The 18725-nt window shown below is 40.3% G+C and overlaps 2 protein-coding genes across 10 annotated transcripts in view; one reads left to right on the top strand and one right to left on the bottom strand.

The window, feature by feature from the left end:
• Window positions 1–2475, bottom strand: part of LYRM4 (LYR motif containing 4) — an 88642-nt gene extending 86167 nt beyond the window's left edge. Inside the window, exon 1 of the mRNA XM_064705342.1 lies at window positions 2341–2475. Within this exon, the coding sequence (XP_064561412.1) occupies window positions 2341–2426 (86 nt within the window). The 5' untranslated portion in view covers window positions 2427–2475. The remainder of the gene's footprint in view (window positions 1–2340) is intronic.
• Window positions 1778–18725, top strand: part of FARS2 (phenylalanyl-tRNA synthetase 2, mitochondrial) — a 231807-nt gene continuing 214859 nt past the window's right edge. For 5 of the 9 annotated variants that reach the window (XM_064705339.1, XM_064705329.1, XM_064705333.1 and 2 more), the window contains exons 1-2: window positions 2455–2531; window positions 8914–8991. The gene's annotated coding sequence lies outside the window, so the exon portion shown is untranslated. Of the gene's footprint in view, window positions 2062–2394; window positions 2532–8913; window positions 8992–18725 lie in introns of those variants that run through there. The other 4 variants (XM_064705332.1, XM_064705336.1, XM_064705330.1 and 1 more) reach the window with 4 other exon arrangements.

Raw genomic sequence — 18725 nt, 5'->3', positions numbered from 1 at the left:
TCTATTAAAAAGTCTTCATCTCAACCCACAAATTTTACTTTTTTTTCCCCTCAGTTCTCTCCCCTATCCCACTGGGGAGAGGGGTGCAAGCACTTGTGTAGTGTTTAGCTGCCTGCTAAGTTAAACCAGAGCAATGAAATTAGGAGAAAAAGCACAGTAAGCAAATAAAGAGACACTAATTAGCTGATCGTACTCCAGACATACTCTTAGAAATATGCAATTTGCAGTATTAAAGTATTCTGACACTGCCTAGCTGAAGTCATGAATCAATAATAATAATAATAATAATAATAATAATAATAATAGTAATAATAGTAATAATCTGTAATACCTTCTACTTTGCTGCAAGTTAGCTCTTTACAGAAAGTCCTTGGGTTAGCTCCATAAACTGCCGTATCACGTTACAGCAGCCCTGAGGACACGGCAGGGCTGCTTATCTTGGCATGCCAGAAGCCAATGGGGTGTCCCTTTTACCTATGGATGCGGTGTAAACACTGAGGCAGAACTCTTGTTGTGGTCACAGCAGACCTCTAAATGTAACAGCAGCTGATCATTCCTTGCTGGAAACTGCTATGGCTTTTCATGCTCACAAATGTGTATACAGCACAAAGTTTTAGACAGTTTCTGATTTTATAATATCTAAGGACAGGCCCATCAAAAACAGAGATCTTTCCTTTAAGGAAAGGCGCAACTTGCACTGCGACATGCTGTCAAAAAACCAGATCTGCAGGGTAAACACATCGTATAATTTCTATCCTTTAAAATTTGCTGTGGACTTCACTTCCTCACTGCTCACCCCCAAGTACAAACTCACTACTGAAAATACACCATAGCCCAGACACTCTTCATTCAGCTGTTCACCAACTGCGCATCTCAAGCCACCTCCATGATGTACAATCCTGTGTTTGTCAGCCAGAACAAGGATAACCAGGGACACTCTGGACACCAAAAAGCAGGAGAAAACCTTGATAGCAACAGAATGTGATGCAAACACACATTGCTGCGTGGAGTCAGCACTGAAGGTTTATTAGCACCGGCTATTTTCAGCCCCACAGCCCTTCATCTCAGGGCACTCCCTCACACCTGAGGTTTGTGGAATACTTGTGCCTTGCAGAGCACAGAGCTCACCACAGTTATGCAAGTTTAAAGGCTTCTGTTCCCAATTCTTGCCTGAGAGATGATTCACAGTACAGGTAGCTCACATGTCCCTTCCCGTGGTCCAACTGAGTGGTAAAGTAAACAAACTACCATTGGGCAATGCAATTCTGCAAGGGTGGGTGAACAGCACCCCCGTGAACACAGCAGACAGCTAAAGCTGGCCAGGCCTACACCTACCTTTTGCCAAAAAAACCCAGTGTCTCCCTTTCACTGACAGCCAGAGAAAGCCTGGTATCCTGTGTGGTGGGAAGAGTGAACTCTGAGCCCCACTGCACCCTGAGCAGGGACACAGCACATGGTGCCAGGCTTTGGCGGCAGCCTGACCCCAGCTCTCCTCTGCCAGGAAATGGGCAGCACACACACCAGACATGAGCTACACCAGGTTCACAAAATCACAAAGTCATTAGGGTTGGAATGGATCTCTGGAGATCATCTAGGCCAACCCCCTGATGAGGGAGGGTCACCTTGAGCAGGTGACACAGGAACCACAGGAACGTGGGTATGGAATGTCTCCAGAGAAGGAGACTCCATGACCTCCATGGGCAGCCTGTTCCAGTGCTCTGTCATCCTCATTGTAAAGAAGTCCTTTGTCATGTTGAAGTGAAACTTCTTTTGTTTTAGCTTACGGCCTTTGCTCCGCATCCTGTTGCCAGGCAGCACCGAAAAGAGTAGGGCACTATCCCCATGACACCCATCCCCGAGATATTTATATGCATTAATGAGCTCCCCTCTCAGTCTTCCCTTCTCCGGACCAAACAGGCCCAGCTCCCGCAGTGTCTCCCAGAAGAGAGATGCTCCAGACCCTTCCTCATCTTTGTGGCCTTCCACTGGACCCTCTCCAGCAGCTCCTTGTCTTCCTTGCATTGAGGAGCCCACACTCAGCACAAGTACTTCTGACTTAAGGTAAGGACAACCTCTGTCCTGTCCCTTCTTCCTAATACCCCATACCCTGGTGCTTTTGCGGCCCTCCGGAGTCTGGGGGCTGCCCATTCCCGGCACTCCGAGCAGGGCCCGGGCCCGGTGCTGGGCCCAGGCCCGTTGCCGGTCCCGCTGTCGCTCCAGGGCACGGCTCGGCTCCTCCCGAGGCCGCAGCTCCCCGCGCCCCTGCCCCAAGCACGGCCGGGACTCCCCCGCCTGGGCGGGGATCCCCGCGTCCGCCACCCCCGGAGCCCTTCCCCGCACCTGTAGCCGTAGCAGCTGAAGCGCTGGCTCTCCCGCAGCAGGGCGCGGTACAGCCGCAGCACCTGGGCACGGCTGGACGCTGCCATGTTGCCGACACCGAGCCGCTCCTCCCGCGGCGAGGCCCCTTTTCCCCGCCCTCCCGCCGCCCGCGCCGGGCGCAGCCGCGGCGAAGCGGAGCCGCAGGGCCGGCGGTGAGTGGCGGAGCGGGGCGGCAGCGGCCGCGGCTCGGCCCGGGCCCAGCGCTAGGCGCGGGCGGGGCGGGGAGGGGCGGGGAGCAGCGGCTCCCCGGCCAGGGCAGCCCCGGCGGCGGTGGGCTCGGGGAACTGGGGATCGGTTTCCGGGTCCCGCCGGATCGGGCCTGCCCGGCTGCTCCGGCGGGGATCGCAAGGCGCGACTGCCGCGGGGTGCCTGTAGGGCTCGGCCGTGCGGCTGTGCAGGGCCCGGGGGCGGGGAGGGAAGGCCCGAGCGACGGGAAAGCGAAAGCAGCTCTCAGATGCCGTGCTCGGCGGGGACAGCAGCGCCCTGTGCGCACCCCGTGCTTGGTTGGTGTGCCCCGCCGGGAGGTGGAGGCTGCCGGGGGGAGAGGGATATTGGGGCTGGAAAGGAGCAACAAGTGATGCGTGCAGGGAGTTGCCTCGGAATCGCTGTATACATTTGCAGTCAGAGTTCATGTATTGGAGAGGATCCAACAGAGGCCACGAAGATAATTTGGAGTCCAGAGCATGTGTCTTCATGAGGAGAGACTGCGGGTGCTGGGCCTATTCAGTCTGGAGAGCAGAGGACTGAGAAGGGATGTCATTAATGCGTATAATGATATGAAAGGTGGATTACAAGAGGATGATGCTAGGCTCTTCAGTGAGGCCCAGCAAAAGGATGAGGAGCAGTGGCCATAAACTACAACCCGAAAGTTTCACCTCAGTGTGAGAAACAACTTTACATTAAGGATGGCAGGACAGTGGAACATGCTGTGCTGGAAGCTTGTGGAGTCTCACTCACTGGAGACATTGAAAACCCACCTGGATGCATTTCTTTGTTGCCTGCTCAAGGTGACACTGCCTTGTCAGGGGAGTTGTTCCACATGATCTTCAGAGGTCCCTTCCTACCCCAACATTCTGTGATTCTCTGAAATCACTACAGGCAATTACAGATGTACATCTGTGCTAGTGTACCAGGGCCTGTTGTGTTACAGTGCTGTTTGAGTTGTTCCTCTTTTAATACCTATTTTAAAGATGAATTCTGTTATTTAAACCACACATCAAGCATCCTCCTTTGCTGTAAGTTTTGCTGCTGCAGAATAAGCTTAACTTTGTAACTTGCAGGTATTATGCCACAGCTGTATTTAATACTGATTTTTGAATTTTATCAGCAATTTATTTAGTGTCATAGAATCATCAAGGTTGGAAGAGACCTTTAGTCTCCAGTCCAGCTGTCCACCCTGCACCGCTACTGCAATCCTTAAACCACCTCACCAGCAGCACATCCAGGAGTGTCTTGCACACCTCCAGGGATGGTAACTCCACCATCTTCCTGGGTAACCTTTTCCAATGCTTGACCACCCTAACAATGTATTTTTTCCCCTAATGTCTAATCTGTATCTCCTCTGTCTCAGTTCAAGGCTCTTTCCTCTGGTCCTCTCACTGCAGGCACAGCAGAAGAAATCAGTCCCCACTTCATTAGAACCTCCTTTCAGGTATCCTGATAGGGTTCCTACTTCCTTCACAGTTTGTTATTTGTATAGTAGGTGTTTAAAACAACTATCATGTAGATTCTACATGTCTCTGGCAAAAGTGCTTCAATTGCTGCTTCTAATTTAACTCATGTTTTATTGCATATACATTTGAGTATTATTGTCAATTGTACATCTGATGCAATTTACAGTTTGTTGCAAAGAACTAAAATAGTTCTGTGCTTTTGGATGTGATTAGTATAGACAAATGAATTTATTTCAAATTTATCTTTACAGGTATGCTGTGTTTTAGCAGCCCTTTTAGGCTTCTGGAAACAGATTTTCTGTATGTAGAAAATTTTCTGGGTATTCTCTTTATCAAAACCCAAACTAGAAATGTTGCAGGAGATGTAGAAAAACATGTGCAGCTGCAGTACTGGGATAAGCATCCTGCTTCTGGGGCCTTCCCTTGTAAGTTACAAACCAGTGTGTTTTGGGTTAGGTTTTGGCATTCAGGACACCCACATGGAGAAATACAAAGCAAACATGCCCTTCATTTGCCAGTGGAACCAACCAAATTCTCCTTGTGGCCCAAGCCATGTTGTTTAGGCAGATTGCCATGCCAGAAGCAGAGCCCATCTGGGGTGCTGGTGCTCCCCATCTTTGCAGCTGTTGGTGGCTGGCCAGCACCAGCCATAATGCATGTTATAGCAGAACTCTGGCTTTGTGTGTAAGATTTGCCATCTCTGAAGGCAGCAGGGGCCACCCTGCCCTTTGTTATGAGGGTGGGCTTCAGACAGCTTAGAACAATGTGGGTCTGTCAGGTACAGAGCCAAACTGAGGTTGGAGAGTTTAGCAAAGTTACCAAAGTGATGCCATTCTGTGGATGAGTGTGGCAGTTGTTCCATCTAATTTTACAACAGCCCTCAGGTATTGTTGGAAATGAAGTTTTCATGGTACAAGCCTCTGCTCTAAAAGATGAGGGAGTAATTAGGATGAAAGCATTCAGCAAATTTTGTTTACAAGAACAGTATTAATTTAATATTTGAAAAGTAATTAAAAATTATTTTTAGATAGCCTCAGATGATAATCCTGTTCCTGAAACTCCCTGACAGCTTTTATGAGTTTCATTTCTTTAATTTGTTTTTTTTTTTAAGATAACCATGTTTTTCTCTTCAGAAAGCATAGAAATGTCCTATGTTTAGAAAAAGCAGTAAGCTCATACAGTGCATGATCAAATGCAAAGTAAATTTATCAAAGGAGAAAAGTCTTTCCTCTTGTCTCCTTTTTCTAGCTTAACCTTTAATACACTCAGGGAGGGAAGATTAATTTTTGTCAGAAAGGAGTCATCTTTGTGCGGTTGGTTTGGCACTAAGTGGAAAAATTAATTCCTTTTGTTTTTGCATTTGTTGTTGTGTTTTCTTGGAAGCGATGGGTTGTGGTACGTGCAGAAGTTGTGTCATTCTGCAGGAAGTGGACACTGCTGGGGCTGGGATACAGGTGGTTCTGCTGGCCTTTGTTTATGGTACCACTGCACATTCAAGGCACAGACACAACCCAAATGACCACTGTGTGTCCTGTGGCACTGGGGCCTGTGTATGGGGAAGCAGCAGTAACCACTTCATGAACTGCCTCCTCATTCCTGAGGGGAAAACTGCACCTGGATTTAGGGTTGGTGGTGTTCATTTGTACAGAAGTCTTTGCTTTCAGCCTTTGGTCTGGGAAGGAAGGTGGCATGTGCCTTGCCTTTCTGCATCTCTTGGGATAATGAGCACTTTGAGAGGATGTAATGGTATCAGTACCTAGAATATTTCAGTGTGCACTTGCTAAAAGAGGAGAGGGAAAGGAATTTGGATGAAGTACCTGTAGGGGCTGTGGACTGGAGTGGAAAGAAAGAGCTGTTCTACTCTCTAGGACATATTCAATATCTTGTCATCTGTTGCCGAATTGTTCCTAGTGGTGCATTATTTCAGCTTCATGACATGGCACTGAACACTTTCAGTGCTTTCCTGGTATATGCTGCTGTTGGTTCTCATTATTTTTCTTTGGGGATCAGAACAATAATTGATTGTTGTGATATTATAATCTCTTTTAGTAATTGTTTTCTAGGTTGTGAAAATATGCTAATTTTTCCATGCTGCAATGGTGTGGTGTCTCCTTTCCTTGTCTTAGTTATTGGTTGATAGGGTTGTGCACAGTGTAGAATAGGATCTTTAAAAGAAGGATTATAAATCACAGGAATTTTGGGATTTCAGTGACAAATGTAACAAAATGTAATTTAACTGTTCTGTGGGGTGAATTAAAATTTCCACAGTATCACCAGGAGGCCTTAACTGACTCTGGTATTTAAAAAAAAATTGTACTTAGTTGGTTGCCCTGTAGAAAAGAACATTTTTGTTTAGGAGGAGAAACTTCCATATTTCAAATGCAGCTATACTACTAAATTCTTTGTGCAATTAAAAAAATTCTACCTGGAAGCTCAGAGGGAAGAATATAATGGTGACAAAACTCTTCTCTCAGTCAGCTTTTTGTGAGTTACCCCATCTCTTTCCAAACTGAATTGCAGAATGTTGTGTACTGTTTAAATTAAGATTGTAAGAGCAGCAATAATAGGAAAAGCAAAACACAACCAGTAGTGCATTTCCTGTTGTAATACTTGGTCTTCTAAGGGAACACCTGTTTTAGCACTGATGCTGCAGGCATCAGACTAAAATAAACACTGAATTTTGTTTTCCTTTTTGGCCACAGTTTTGACTTTCTAATTTCCTGTGGCTTGAGTCCTCCAGAGGACTTCATGGGCATTGTGTTACCTGACAATTAAGGAGCTGGACAGTTCAGCAGTCAAAGGATAACTTCTGGATTAATGAAAGGCAGTGTTTTGCACTATATGGATTTTGAAAGATGTTTTTAGTGGGCATATGTTGGTAAAATCATTTGAAATGCTTGAAATAAAAATACTATAAAAGTCCAGAATTAAAAGCATAATTTTGTGTTATAGGCAAAAGAATAACTAATAGGGGATTAAAATTACCAGTAGTGCTTAAATAGCTCAACATGTAATAGTTGCCTCAAATGCAAATGAAACTTCTCAACACTTCTAACCTTAATGCTGATGAAGACAAGAACTCAAGAAAAAATGAACATATTTTTCCTGTGTGTTTTTTTGTTATACTGAAATCTTGCTCAGAAATCTAATCATGAGAAGCATAAAGAGGACAAGATTAATGAAGTGTTCTCATCCACGACTTCATAAATTCAGAAATGCTTTCTTTGCTGTGGTTTCCAGTGTTTTATCAAATTTAGCCTTAAATAACTTCTCTGTCTGTGAGAAAATATATTCTGCTTTATATTGTATTGCTGTTAAGAAATGTTTTTTGATGCTCATCCTATGCCACCCTCTTCCCTGAGTTCATCCCACTTTTTCATTTATGCCCCTTTAGAGTCACACTGTGTAATCCTTCTCCCTCCTCTGTGATTTACACTATCATCATATTTCTCAGTAGCTGTCAGCCAGCCAGGCTAAATGATGTAGTTATTTTGATATTTTTTTCTGTCCTCTTTCAGAGGATATTGAAAATTTTAGCTTAGGAAGCAAACTTAGAAGTAAAACAAGGACTGATATTTTGTTTAAGAATAATTGAGATTCTCTTTGTGGCTGCCCCTGTATATTTTTTGCTGACTTGGGATTTCCAGTTTGGCAGGTTGGTTACAAATGGTACTGCCAATCTTTTGAGTTAAAGATCATGATAAAACACTTTGCTAGAGCGAAGTTCTTTTTTCTCTAGAGTTTATTTTTTGTCATGTATAAATGTGTATGTGAGTGTGCACATGAAAAACATGTAAATATGTGTTCAGGCATGCACATGGCCATGCTGCAGGGGTAAAGGTCATGCCCTTCATCTCTAATTCTCCATGTTTCAGCCTGGGAATTGGTGCACAGCTAACACAGTGCTGTGGGGTTTTCTTCTGCTTACCCAGTCCCATGTCTCAAGTATGTGAAATCAAAGAGATCCTGCTGCTTGTGTGCATCCCACTTCTGCTCTCTGGATTGTGGGCATGGCCTTTCTTGTCAGATGACACTAAAGGCTGGCTCCACTCAAGGACTACTGCTTAAGTCCGCCATGAAAATCTGCTTCAAGTAGTCGTTTTCTTGTAAATAATTATTGTGTGATTATTTGTTGGAAACAATTCCTAGATCAAAGTATCGGTAAGTGTAGAAGTATCACGTTGCTATGAGGTAGTTTGGTCTGATGTAAGAAAATGTGTTATCCAAGGACATTTCTTTCTTTTAGTGAAAGGAAAATTAAGCAAAATTGTTGTTTACAGTGGATGGGTAAATCATCAAGGATTGAGTGGATTTTAAGTAGGCAATCTGTTTAGTTTTCTGACTGGGATGAGGGGAGGGGGAATATGATTTTCCACTTGCAACACATTTTCATTTTATATAGTGCTGTTCATCCATGTGTGACTTTTTATTCTAGTAGCTTGGACTTTTGATCCAGGAAAAAAAATCAATATTTTGAGTAGGAAGCTGAAGCAGATTGTTTCCAGAGATAAAAGAAGACTTTGGAGTAGTGCTTTAATTGAAATGAGAAAAACAACATAGCCATATTAGGGATTGTAGAAGTCGTGGAGTTTAAGATACTTACTTTTGCATGCTCCTTGACACTTTTGATCTTTCATCTTGTGTCACTATTGGTTTTATGCCCTCAGAGCTCTGACAATGAGTGATAGTGCATTAGAGACATGTTCCTGTATATACCATGCTTCTGATGGATTTGTGAGATCAGCTGAATTGTCAATATTTCCTTACATACCTTCACAGTTCGAGATAAAATTATCTTTTTATTTTATTTCTGCTTCTGTTTTTTATATCTGGGGTGACTCTGGCAAAATTTTTCTTTCAGCCTGAGAAGGAGCAAAGTACTGACTAAAGCTAGCAGGCAAAAGAAGCAGAGCTGAAGAAAGATAATCTCTGCTTGCAGGTAAATAAGTAAAAATAAATTTCAATTTCTGAATCTTTGACACCAGCACTACCAGCCTGTTTAGTTAGTAACAAGTTTTCAGTCCCTCTCCATTTTAATGAATAATTAAATTTTATATTATTTAGTAATTTAAAAAGTCTTCATCTTCACCAACTGCTAAGGACATATATGATAGCTATATAAATTTCCTTTCCATATAGAATTCATGCATTCTCTTACTCCTTATACAAAGAAAATTACAAGACTTGAGACATAAAGATAGGTGTGTAACAATAATGAGAGAGAGATAAAGAGGTAGATGATAATAATCTTCTGAAGAAGAAATTCAGAATTTATCATCTTTATATTGGAGTATGTCCAGATCCTTGAATATAATCCCTTTCAAATCTGCCTAACTACCTAGGCAATAAGTTACTGTTCAGGGTGAGAAGAGCAGGCAAATTAAGTTCTCCTCATTTTACAGGCCAGTTACAATTGATGTGGGGTGGAATGGGATAGGATAGGATCGGATGTGGGATGGGATGGGATGGGATGGGATGGGATGGGATGGGATGGGATGGGATGGGATGCTCTGGTGAATGGAGAATGAACTCAGGAAGCTTTGGAGAGGCAATAGTTAAGACTTTACAAAGCCCACCATTATCTTCCAGTCTGTTACCTACTGGCCCCATGGCAGCATCAGTGAAAGGCAGTGTGTGCCAGTGGCTCCTAATAAGGTTTGGTGTCTTCTCTCCAACTGGGAATGAGTGTTGGTTTAGATGGGGATGCAGACCTATGAAGAGCTGCCAACTTTCCTATAGGAATGGGTTTACATTCTGCTGAAAGGTGGGAAAGAGGAATGGGGGAAGAAATAGTTTGAAGTACTGTTCTGGGAACATTAGTGAGAGTTCATCTGTTTCTAACCATGAATTAAGTATCTCCTTGCTCTACAATTTCTGTGATTAACTTTTTCAGGTGTGCTTTGTAGCCTAGTATTTGTTTAGACCAAGGTCAGGTTGTGGGGATTTTTGTTGTTGGTGTTGCTGTTGTTTCATTTTGTTTGTTTGCATGTTTGTTTTAACCTGGCGGTACACATGCTTTGTTTCCTTTAATTAATGCTTATGCACTTGATTTTAATTATTGTTTAACTTGTTCCTTTTTTGGAAGTGATTCCTGGTGAAGTAGATGTGCTGCGTCTAAAACGGAGAAAACAGATAAAGAGAGCCAATTATCAGGTCCTCACACAGATTTAATAATACTTTTTTGTGTGTGTGTGTATATAGGATTTCAAAATTGATTTGACTTTCAAGTAAGTTTTCAAGACCTTAACTGAGAGTGTTCTTACTTTTGAGAGAATTTGCATAATTTTTAAAATTGCTTTCTTACTTATTTTGACTCTGAACGTAGCTTTTTTTAAACATTTTTTTAACTTTGATTTTATTATACTAATTAGTTACAGTGTGAAAATTGCATAGTGCATTACACCAGCTCTTCCCATGGGAAAGCAGCACTGTAAAATGGACAGATATGGCATTATATGTGTAAAATTATCACATTTTGAAGAGGTAATTAAATATTGGCTCTGTATATAGGTTTGTTGAACTTAGAATAGCTGCTTGCTTTTTATGTTGGCACACTAACTTTGTACAGTTTTATAAAAGAATGTTGTCTAAACATATACATGTGGCTTGAAAGAGGTTAACTTTTTCTGTTTCCCTTCTGTCCCTCTTCCTCCCTGCACAGATTGTGGTTCTTGTTCCGCCCTCCACTTCCACTTGCAATGTATCTTATTTTTACACTGCCATTGTATCACTGTTCTGTTGTGGTAGGTTATATTCTCAATATAGTGTTCATTCTACAGACAGAAACTCTGCTGGATAGACTTGAACTAAGTATGTGGGAACACCATGTTCATTCTAGTTACTTTGTCAGACTTCCTGAGTTGTTATTGAAAGGATTAATTTTTTAATATACTAAATTTAAGAGATATTGCAGATTCTACCAAATCCTATTTTGTTGCCTGGTATTAGGAGTTCATTTGACCCCAGTGTCCCCTGGGGTCCCAGTCCTGACCCTGAGTGGCAAACCCTGCTGGGCCTGTGTGGAACACAATCTTTCAGCATGTGGCAAACTGCAGTTCTACAGATGGTTTTAAAGAAAACAAACCAAAACAATTATTATGTTTTAATTTTGATTCTCTCAGTATGTAACAGATGTGGCATTAACTGAAGATTGTTTTGTCATATGTGACCTTGAGCTATAATAACATCTTACTCTTTGTTAATAATAAAAACTTGATTCTTTCATGTTGTTATTTTCTTTACTTCCCTGACTTTCATATCTTCTTTCACCTAGTCAATGTGGATGTCTTGGCTCAGAATGCAGGATGAGAGGATGTTGCCTTTGGTATCTAAAGGCTGGATGAAGAAATACTTATGTGTATAATCTTAAACAGATATATATATACATATATATATATTTATATGTATATACAAATATACACACACACTGCTGTGCCATAGTCTGAGATGTGCATTCTGAGTTCTGTCTTAAGTTTTTTTCACTGAGGCTTGTTCTGGAGGGAAGTGTGACTTGCAAATTTCTGGTGTCACAGAAGGGTTCTCTGATATAATTAAAATATGTGGCTTTCTCAAAGCTTTTCATACAAAGATTTTCTTTTGTTCTTTGAGCTGGGCTTTGTCTAGAGTAAGTATATCAACATTAGCAAGCCTTACAGAGATGTTCCCCAGGAAGATTAAAGATGTTAAAACATTAAGCTGCTTGGGAGCCCATTATCCTAGGGAGCTGTGAGCCATGGACTCAAGTGTTTCCTATTTTCTAGCTTTAATGACAAGGAAAGAAGTTAGCAACACTAGTCTTGTTCATTTTAATGTGATACTTAAAGCCTTTTTTAAAATCTGGTAGTACCAGGACTGCATGAAGACACTGTTTGAATCTGTTTTAAGTCATGCTTGCATTGCTTTGCTTGCTACAAAATATTTTGAAACTGGTTCTTCTTTTACAAGTTATTGGAGATGTCAGCACCTCTGAAATACTGTAAAGGCAGTCATGTTCAGATGTAATCAAATACAGTGTTACGAGGTAGGTTTGCCTGAATACATATGAATCAATCCAGGCTCTAAAATTTTAACAAAACCATAGTACAGCTGTATCAGGAAATTATAATAAGATTGAGCAAATGCATTTTAAAATTTGACTTATATTTATTTGAATAGGCAGACCTTTAAATTGAGGGGACTTATATTTATCATGAATATTTATCAGCAGTATTGTTTATAATTCAGTGTCAGTTGTTGCAGTTGAAGAATTTGTAAGGAAAATACTACTTTTTTACCCTTAGGCTTTAAACATAGTTAATACATTTATTTAGCTGTAGTTACAGAAGGTGTTTCATAATATAAGTAGAATTTTTGCAAATCGGGTTTTCTGTCTTTTTGTAACCCATATACATTCATAACTGTAGAATATGCAAGGTGAAGTTTTTAAGCTGGTTGATGGAGGTTGGCTAGGTAATTAATTCTTGAGTGTCTTCTTGGGTACACTTGTGCTTAAAAGAGTCTTAAAATAAGACTTTCCTAAAGTCTTAAAGCTTGTCCTTAAAATAAGTCTTTCATCTTGCAGCTCAGCAGTGTATTGGAAGACTGAGGAGGCAGTACACAGGCTTGATGGTCATGTGGAATTTAGAAGGGGTACATTATCCATTCACCTGTGGTAAATTTTAGTGCTGGAATCAAGGAAATAACAGCAAAGTAGTTAAAAAATAAATATGTAAATAGTGTAAATAAGTTTGCTAAGGAGACCAGGTCAAAGGAAAGCAACCAGAAAATGTTTAGCAGTGCAATCTTACTTCATTTTTGTTTTACCTTCTGAAATTTGTTTTGCTGTGAGACCAGCTGTATTGAGACAGATACTGTGATTGTGTGAGAGTTGCTGGCAGAGCTGCCTGTATTGTTTTCAAATTTTGCTGTTCATGGAGTCCAGCATTTTTCGTAGCTTAAATGGGTTGGAATGAACTGTGTCATTTAGAAACTGATGTGTGGCGAGTTGTTTTCATTTTTTTCCTTTTACAACATGCAAGTCAATACTGCACCCTGTGTAGGCTAGCTGCTTTTCCCTATACTTCTTTTTTGTTTCTGTTTTTAGTGCTTTACTCATGTTTGCAGCCCATGTGATTTGGGATCAAATGCAAATGATGATACAAAGTTTCTAAATAAATTTAGTTTGTTGTAACATAGCAAATTTTTTTAAATTCTAGCTTAAAACTTTGGGTTAATAGTTCTTGAGAGATGAGGGAGTCTTCTGCTTCTAGAGTATAACAGTTAGGGAACACAACAGCCTAAGTCACTAACACAAGTGGGAGAATAAAAAAAAATCTGGTTGTTGATTTCTGTTTCAGTCAATAGAAAAGAGCTTCAGTGATAAGAAATTGTACAAAAACAGTAAAAGTTTTCACGTTATGAAAGAAAAGGTGTTGCAGCAAGTAGAATTTACTTCTTAGCAGGTCCCATTTAGCATTTCAAAGACAGTGGGCTCTTATTAAGGAGAATGAGCTGATAGCAGTGTTTTAAAGTATAAGTATCTCTTTTTCTTTCAAGAGCACTATTAGCACGTGGGTAAATTTATAAGACTCAGTTTTTACTCATTGTATCTTAAACTATAAGTCTGTTGTCCTGTAACTGTGCCATACTCAGGCAAGGGCTGAGTTTAAGGACTATTTCTTACATGTCTGGACCCAGTAAAAAAGCCTTGCTAACATTGGTTTTAATTGGATGCCTAAAAGTGGCTCTGCAGAAAACTTCCCTGTCAAAGAGAAACAGGAGAAAGATGGTAAGGATTTCAGTCATCATTTTCTGACATCCCTCTCTTTACATCTCTTCCATCTCACACAGTGGTTGAGAGAGAGGGGGCAAGTGTACTGGGAGATCATTTCACATTCTGATTCAGGATTTTAGGATTCCATGAGAGATGTTTTCGCCTTGCATGGGAATAAAATCCTGCATCTCTGACTCCCTGCTCATGAAGTTCCCAGTGGCACAGCAGAGTTGTCCAGGGCTTCTGAGTAGCTACAGTGAAGGACACCTGGATTGGGGCAATGGAAATTGTAGTAGCACCAGTCCATTCCCATTGTTATTAGTGTGTTTCTCCAACATGAAGTAGAAGGAGCTGATGATTAAAAAAGCCTTTTCCAACAGGAAATGCTTGAAATCTGTCTCAGAAAACAAAAGATGTGAGGTGGACAACTAGGCAGTGCTGCACACATAAATGTTATTGCAACTATGTCAAAACACCATTTTTCATTTAAGCTTATGTCCCTGTACTGCAGAACCTATATAGATGGAATGTGAAGTTTCAGGCATAGATACTATTCTTCCTGTTGAAAGCTGACAACTTCAGTTTTCATTTAATGGACTGTTCATTCTTGAACAGGAAAGATTTTTTTTTTTTAATTTAATTTCCTGTGTGATACTTATTGCATTTGAGACATCATGCAGTGTCTATTAAAAGTGATGCATATATTAAATTCCCAAATAAAGATTTTAGAGCAACTCCTGCCCAGCTCTGTTCTAAAGAAATGAGAGCCTTTAGGCTGATGTGAAAGGACATTTGCTGAAACCATGGCTACAAAGCACCTGGAGAGCACTGGGAGATGAGTTTTGAGCTGCTAAAATTAAATTATCATTTTTAATACAAATATTTAGTGAAAAAGAGAATGTGATAAAACATTGTTAATAAGAATTGAAGCAAAGGCTACTCAGGTTTCATAAATGTTATGTCCAGTTTACTGAAGTTGTTTGTTGGTTGTGACATTGCACACATCTTAACTAGAAATAGATATTTGATCTGAGCATTGATTTTTTTTTTTCTTTAGATGACATTAATTTGTCTTTCTGCTTTCTTTGAAAGCCTTATAAATTTAGTGCCCTATTTCTAGTACATTGGACTAACATTTTACATGCTCAGATATGGCAAGATATTGTTGCAGGGGTGAACAGTGGGACACAAATAAATTTATAATGAAGGAGTATGTGTATGAAAGAGACAGTTGAAATCTTTTAAAGCTATTGATGTAACAGTAATATTAGTAGTCAGTTTTCCTTCCAAACCAGGAGTAGCCTCTAATCCACCTTCATGGAAAAGATTATTTAATTTTATGTAATGTAGTCAACTGTCAAATAATTAATTTAAAATTCAGATCTGAGGGGAAATACAAAATCACAAAATCTGTAGACTCATATGGAGTCCTCTTCCCTTTCACACTGTTGGAGTGCTTTGTGATAAAGAAGAAAGAGGATGGAGTAGCAGCTAGATGCCTGGAACTAATCCACAGTTCATTGAATTAAATTGAATTTTTTTTTTCATTAACTTTGATCATCCTTGGATTGAACTGGTATGCATATGATTTAATTAGTAGCAAGCTTGGGAAATGCTGGGATGTTGGCTTTTCTAGTTCCTTACCTACTGAGATGGTAATTACATAAACCAATATATTTGTGTGTCTATGATGTGGCAAGTGCAGAAGTACCCACAATTGACTTTCCTAGTGGTGGACCTCCATTTTAAGGACACATTTTATGCTAAACCTCTTTTTCTTCCTTTCTTTCTAATGATAAGATCCAATCTGCTCATCTTTCATTCATTACACATAAAACAGATCTGTTTCTGTGTCATTGAAAATCTTTGTATTCTGGAAAAAGGAGCAACTTGTAGCTTTATCCTATGTCTAATTTTGAAATGCATTAATTCCTTCTGTCCCCCAGATGTTATATTTAACAGTAAGGGTTAAAAATGCAGTTTTGATAGGTTCTCTTTGCCTCAGAGCAATGAGGTTCTCTAATAGCAAATGTTTAATTATCCAATAGAGTATATTTTTATCATGGATCACATTGATGGCATCTCTATTAATGCTGTCATTTAATATTTTTTTTAAAATTATGTAAAACAGTGCAGCTTCATGTTGGGATACCTTTACATTTATGCAAGTTTGAGAAGCAGCCAGAGAAAACTCCTCTGCTAAGGGCAAGTTTGTAGGCAAAGCTGTTGGACAGTCATAGTTGAGAATGGCTAAATTTCTTATCTGAACCATTTGAAATGTTTTTACCTTGTAAAAACAGGGTTTTTACCCTTTGAAATCTGCTAGAACCAGATTTCTATCACCTTATTCCTTTCTGTATTGTTTGTTATCAGGTGAGCTGGCCCAGGGCCTTTGCTGGGGCAGCTGGTGAAGTTGAGGTCCTGCTTGGGGCAGGAGAGGAGGGGTGGTGGGAGCTGGCTGTGGATGTTGGCACTGGACACAGAGATTCCTCGTAGGCGTGTCCTGTTTGCTTTGGCAGACCCTGATGTGAGTCTGAATGATTTACAGTCTAAAAGTTTATGAAATCTACCAGGCTTCTTATGGATTAGGAGCATAAATAGGAATAGCTGGTATAAAAATCGAGGGAGAAAGGCTTATAAGCTAAGACCACGCTTTCTCAATTTAGCAGTTTGTGTAACTAGCCATAAATCTATCACTTTGGTTTGCTTATACTCTTAGTAGTTTCCACCCAGTTTGTAGCACAATAAATACAAATTCTCTGAGGTGTCAGTTACATACCTGTCAATGAAAACTAACCTGAAAAATTAGGTCTGTGTCAAAGAATATTAAAAGGAGCCTTGATTATTTGTTCTCAAGGGCATTTGAGAGTTACTGAAGCAGCACTAAATACTATACCAACAAAATGCTGAGGTTTTAGATGTTATTTTCCCTACTGCTTTACAGGAAAATGTTTTGTAGCAACTGCAACATAACACAGAACATAGGCAGAACCTTTTGTGGCAGACATTGCCTTCTCAAATGAGCATGACATATGCTTAGGCCATGCTGATGTGTTGTTTATCATCTACAATGATTTTGGAGTGTATTGTGTGTTTTGTGTGCTTGAGGAAGTGATCCAAACAACAGAAAAGGAATTAAGTAGGTGATCCAAGTATTTATTTGTTTTATATGTTTCTAGCTGCTCTTTAATGAGGTTATATTGCTACTTCTGTATTTGCAATTGAAAAGGGATGTTGGTAAGCCAATGTTTTTTCTCATTTGCCTTTGTTTCACTACAAAATTATTAACTCCTTTTAGAAGGGGAGTGATGTTTTTAAGGTACAAATCTGAGAAACAGGCGAATAAAATATATACACAGTCTATTTTTTTGGTGTCAGACAGAATTAAAATTAGAAAAATTCTGTTTAATGTATTACTTAATGTATTGTGAAGCAAATATCCTATCTTGCTTGTTATATATTTTGAGACAGCATAGTTAAAAAATCAAGTTATTATTATACAAGTTGGGAAAACTTTTCTTACTCTGTCACAAACCTTCTGTTTGATGACTGCCACAAGAAATTCTAGGATATAATTGAAAAACAGTTGTCTGACCTCTACTGATTAGGAGTTGGGATTTGTTTTCTTATGCTTGAATATGTCAGTTCATCAACTTCTCTGGCTCTGAAATAGCTTATTGTTTCTGTGTGTTTTTCTGTGTGTATTGTTTTTTTGTGTGCTTCTACTGTTTCAGAAAAACCAGTCATCTTTGCTGTCATACCTCCCAACACTTTTGAAAAAGCAAACCCTTAAAAAGCAATGACTCTGTCGTCTGCCCAGGATATCCTGCGCCTGTATTGAAATGTGCAGTTTGTGTTGCACAGCCCCCCTGTGCACGTATGGTTTGACTCCACAAAGTCTCTCCAGCAATCCGTGCTCATCTATAGTGAAATGCAGTGGCAGCTTGTTTCAGATTTCTGGTTGTTAATCAATCTGTTCACACTTAAATGTGTTGCAGCCTGGTGAAAGCAGGGACTATCCGGGATGAATGATATGAGAGAAGTGAAGTGGATGTATGTAAGTGTCATCTGCCCCCAGAGAGGCAGATTGCTTTAGCAATGACCTTTATCAGTGAGAATAGACTTAAAGTTGTATCATTTTTGAGAACCAGAGTGCTACTTCCACTTAAGCTGTTGCTGGGTGTGATGTTTTGCCCTCACTTTTTGAAGACACTGTTAGCTTGAGTTTAATACTTTTCTAAAAAAATAGTCAGGTTTTAAGCATAAAGGCCTAAGGAAGTTATGTCTCCAAGATGGTATTTGTGCGTCTGCTGTCAGCCCTCTTTTTTCCACTTCAGTTAAATTTCACACAGAATGTCTGGGTCACCAGAGACAGCAAGGTACAGGTGGTGTGTGAGAATAAAGGGCTTTTTGAAGAAGATAAACCCTGTAAACTCCATAGGCAAAAGAGAGGTAGCAGGATGAATTTGTCCCTTACCACTGAATCTGCAAACTAACTTTGCCTCCAAACACAGAGGAAATAAACTTTTGCTAGTTCTGCTGCTTGCAAAGGAAAGCTTACTGTAAACCTGAGGATGAATTATGTTCTGTTGGCTGACACATCTTAAAGAAGAGGAAAATAGGATAGTGCTATCTGAAATATTTTAAAAGAACTGAGAATGGGTGCTTTAAGAAAAAACATTGCATATGTTGTCTTTTAGAAGAATAGTGTGTCTGCAGGAGAGAGCTTGAGACAAATGATGCTGTTTTTCACAGTCTCTGAGATGATTAGCAAATATTGGAACATAATAGAAGTTATCATCAACTGTAAATGTAAACTGTTAGATTGCTGCAGCGAGAGGAAGCTGCTTAGACAATAAACCTTAGAGTAGCACATCTACTTCTTTAAAGCTGTCAGCATGTTGCCATCATCTGGGAAAGTA

The sequence above is a fragment of the Zonotrichia leucophrys genome, chromosome 2, assembly GCF_028769735.1.
Source record: "Zonotrichia leucophrys gambelii isolate GWCS_2022_RI chromosome 2, RI_Zleu_2.0, whole genome shotgun sequence".
In the NCBI taxonomy this organism is placed as follows: Eukaryota; Metazoa; Chordata; class Aves; order Passeriformes; family Passerellidae; genus Zonotrichia; species Zonotrichia leucophrys.
This window is presented reverse-complemented; position numbering and strand designations above follow the sequence as displayed.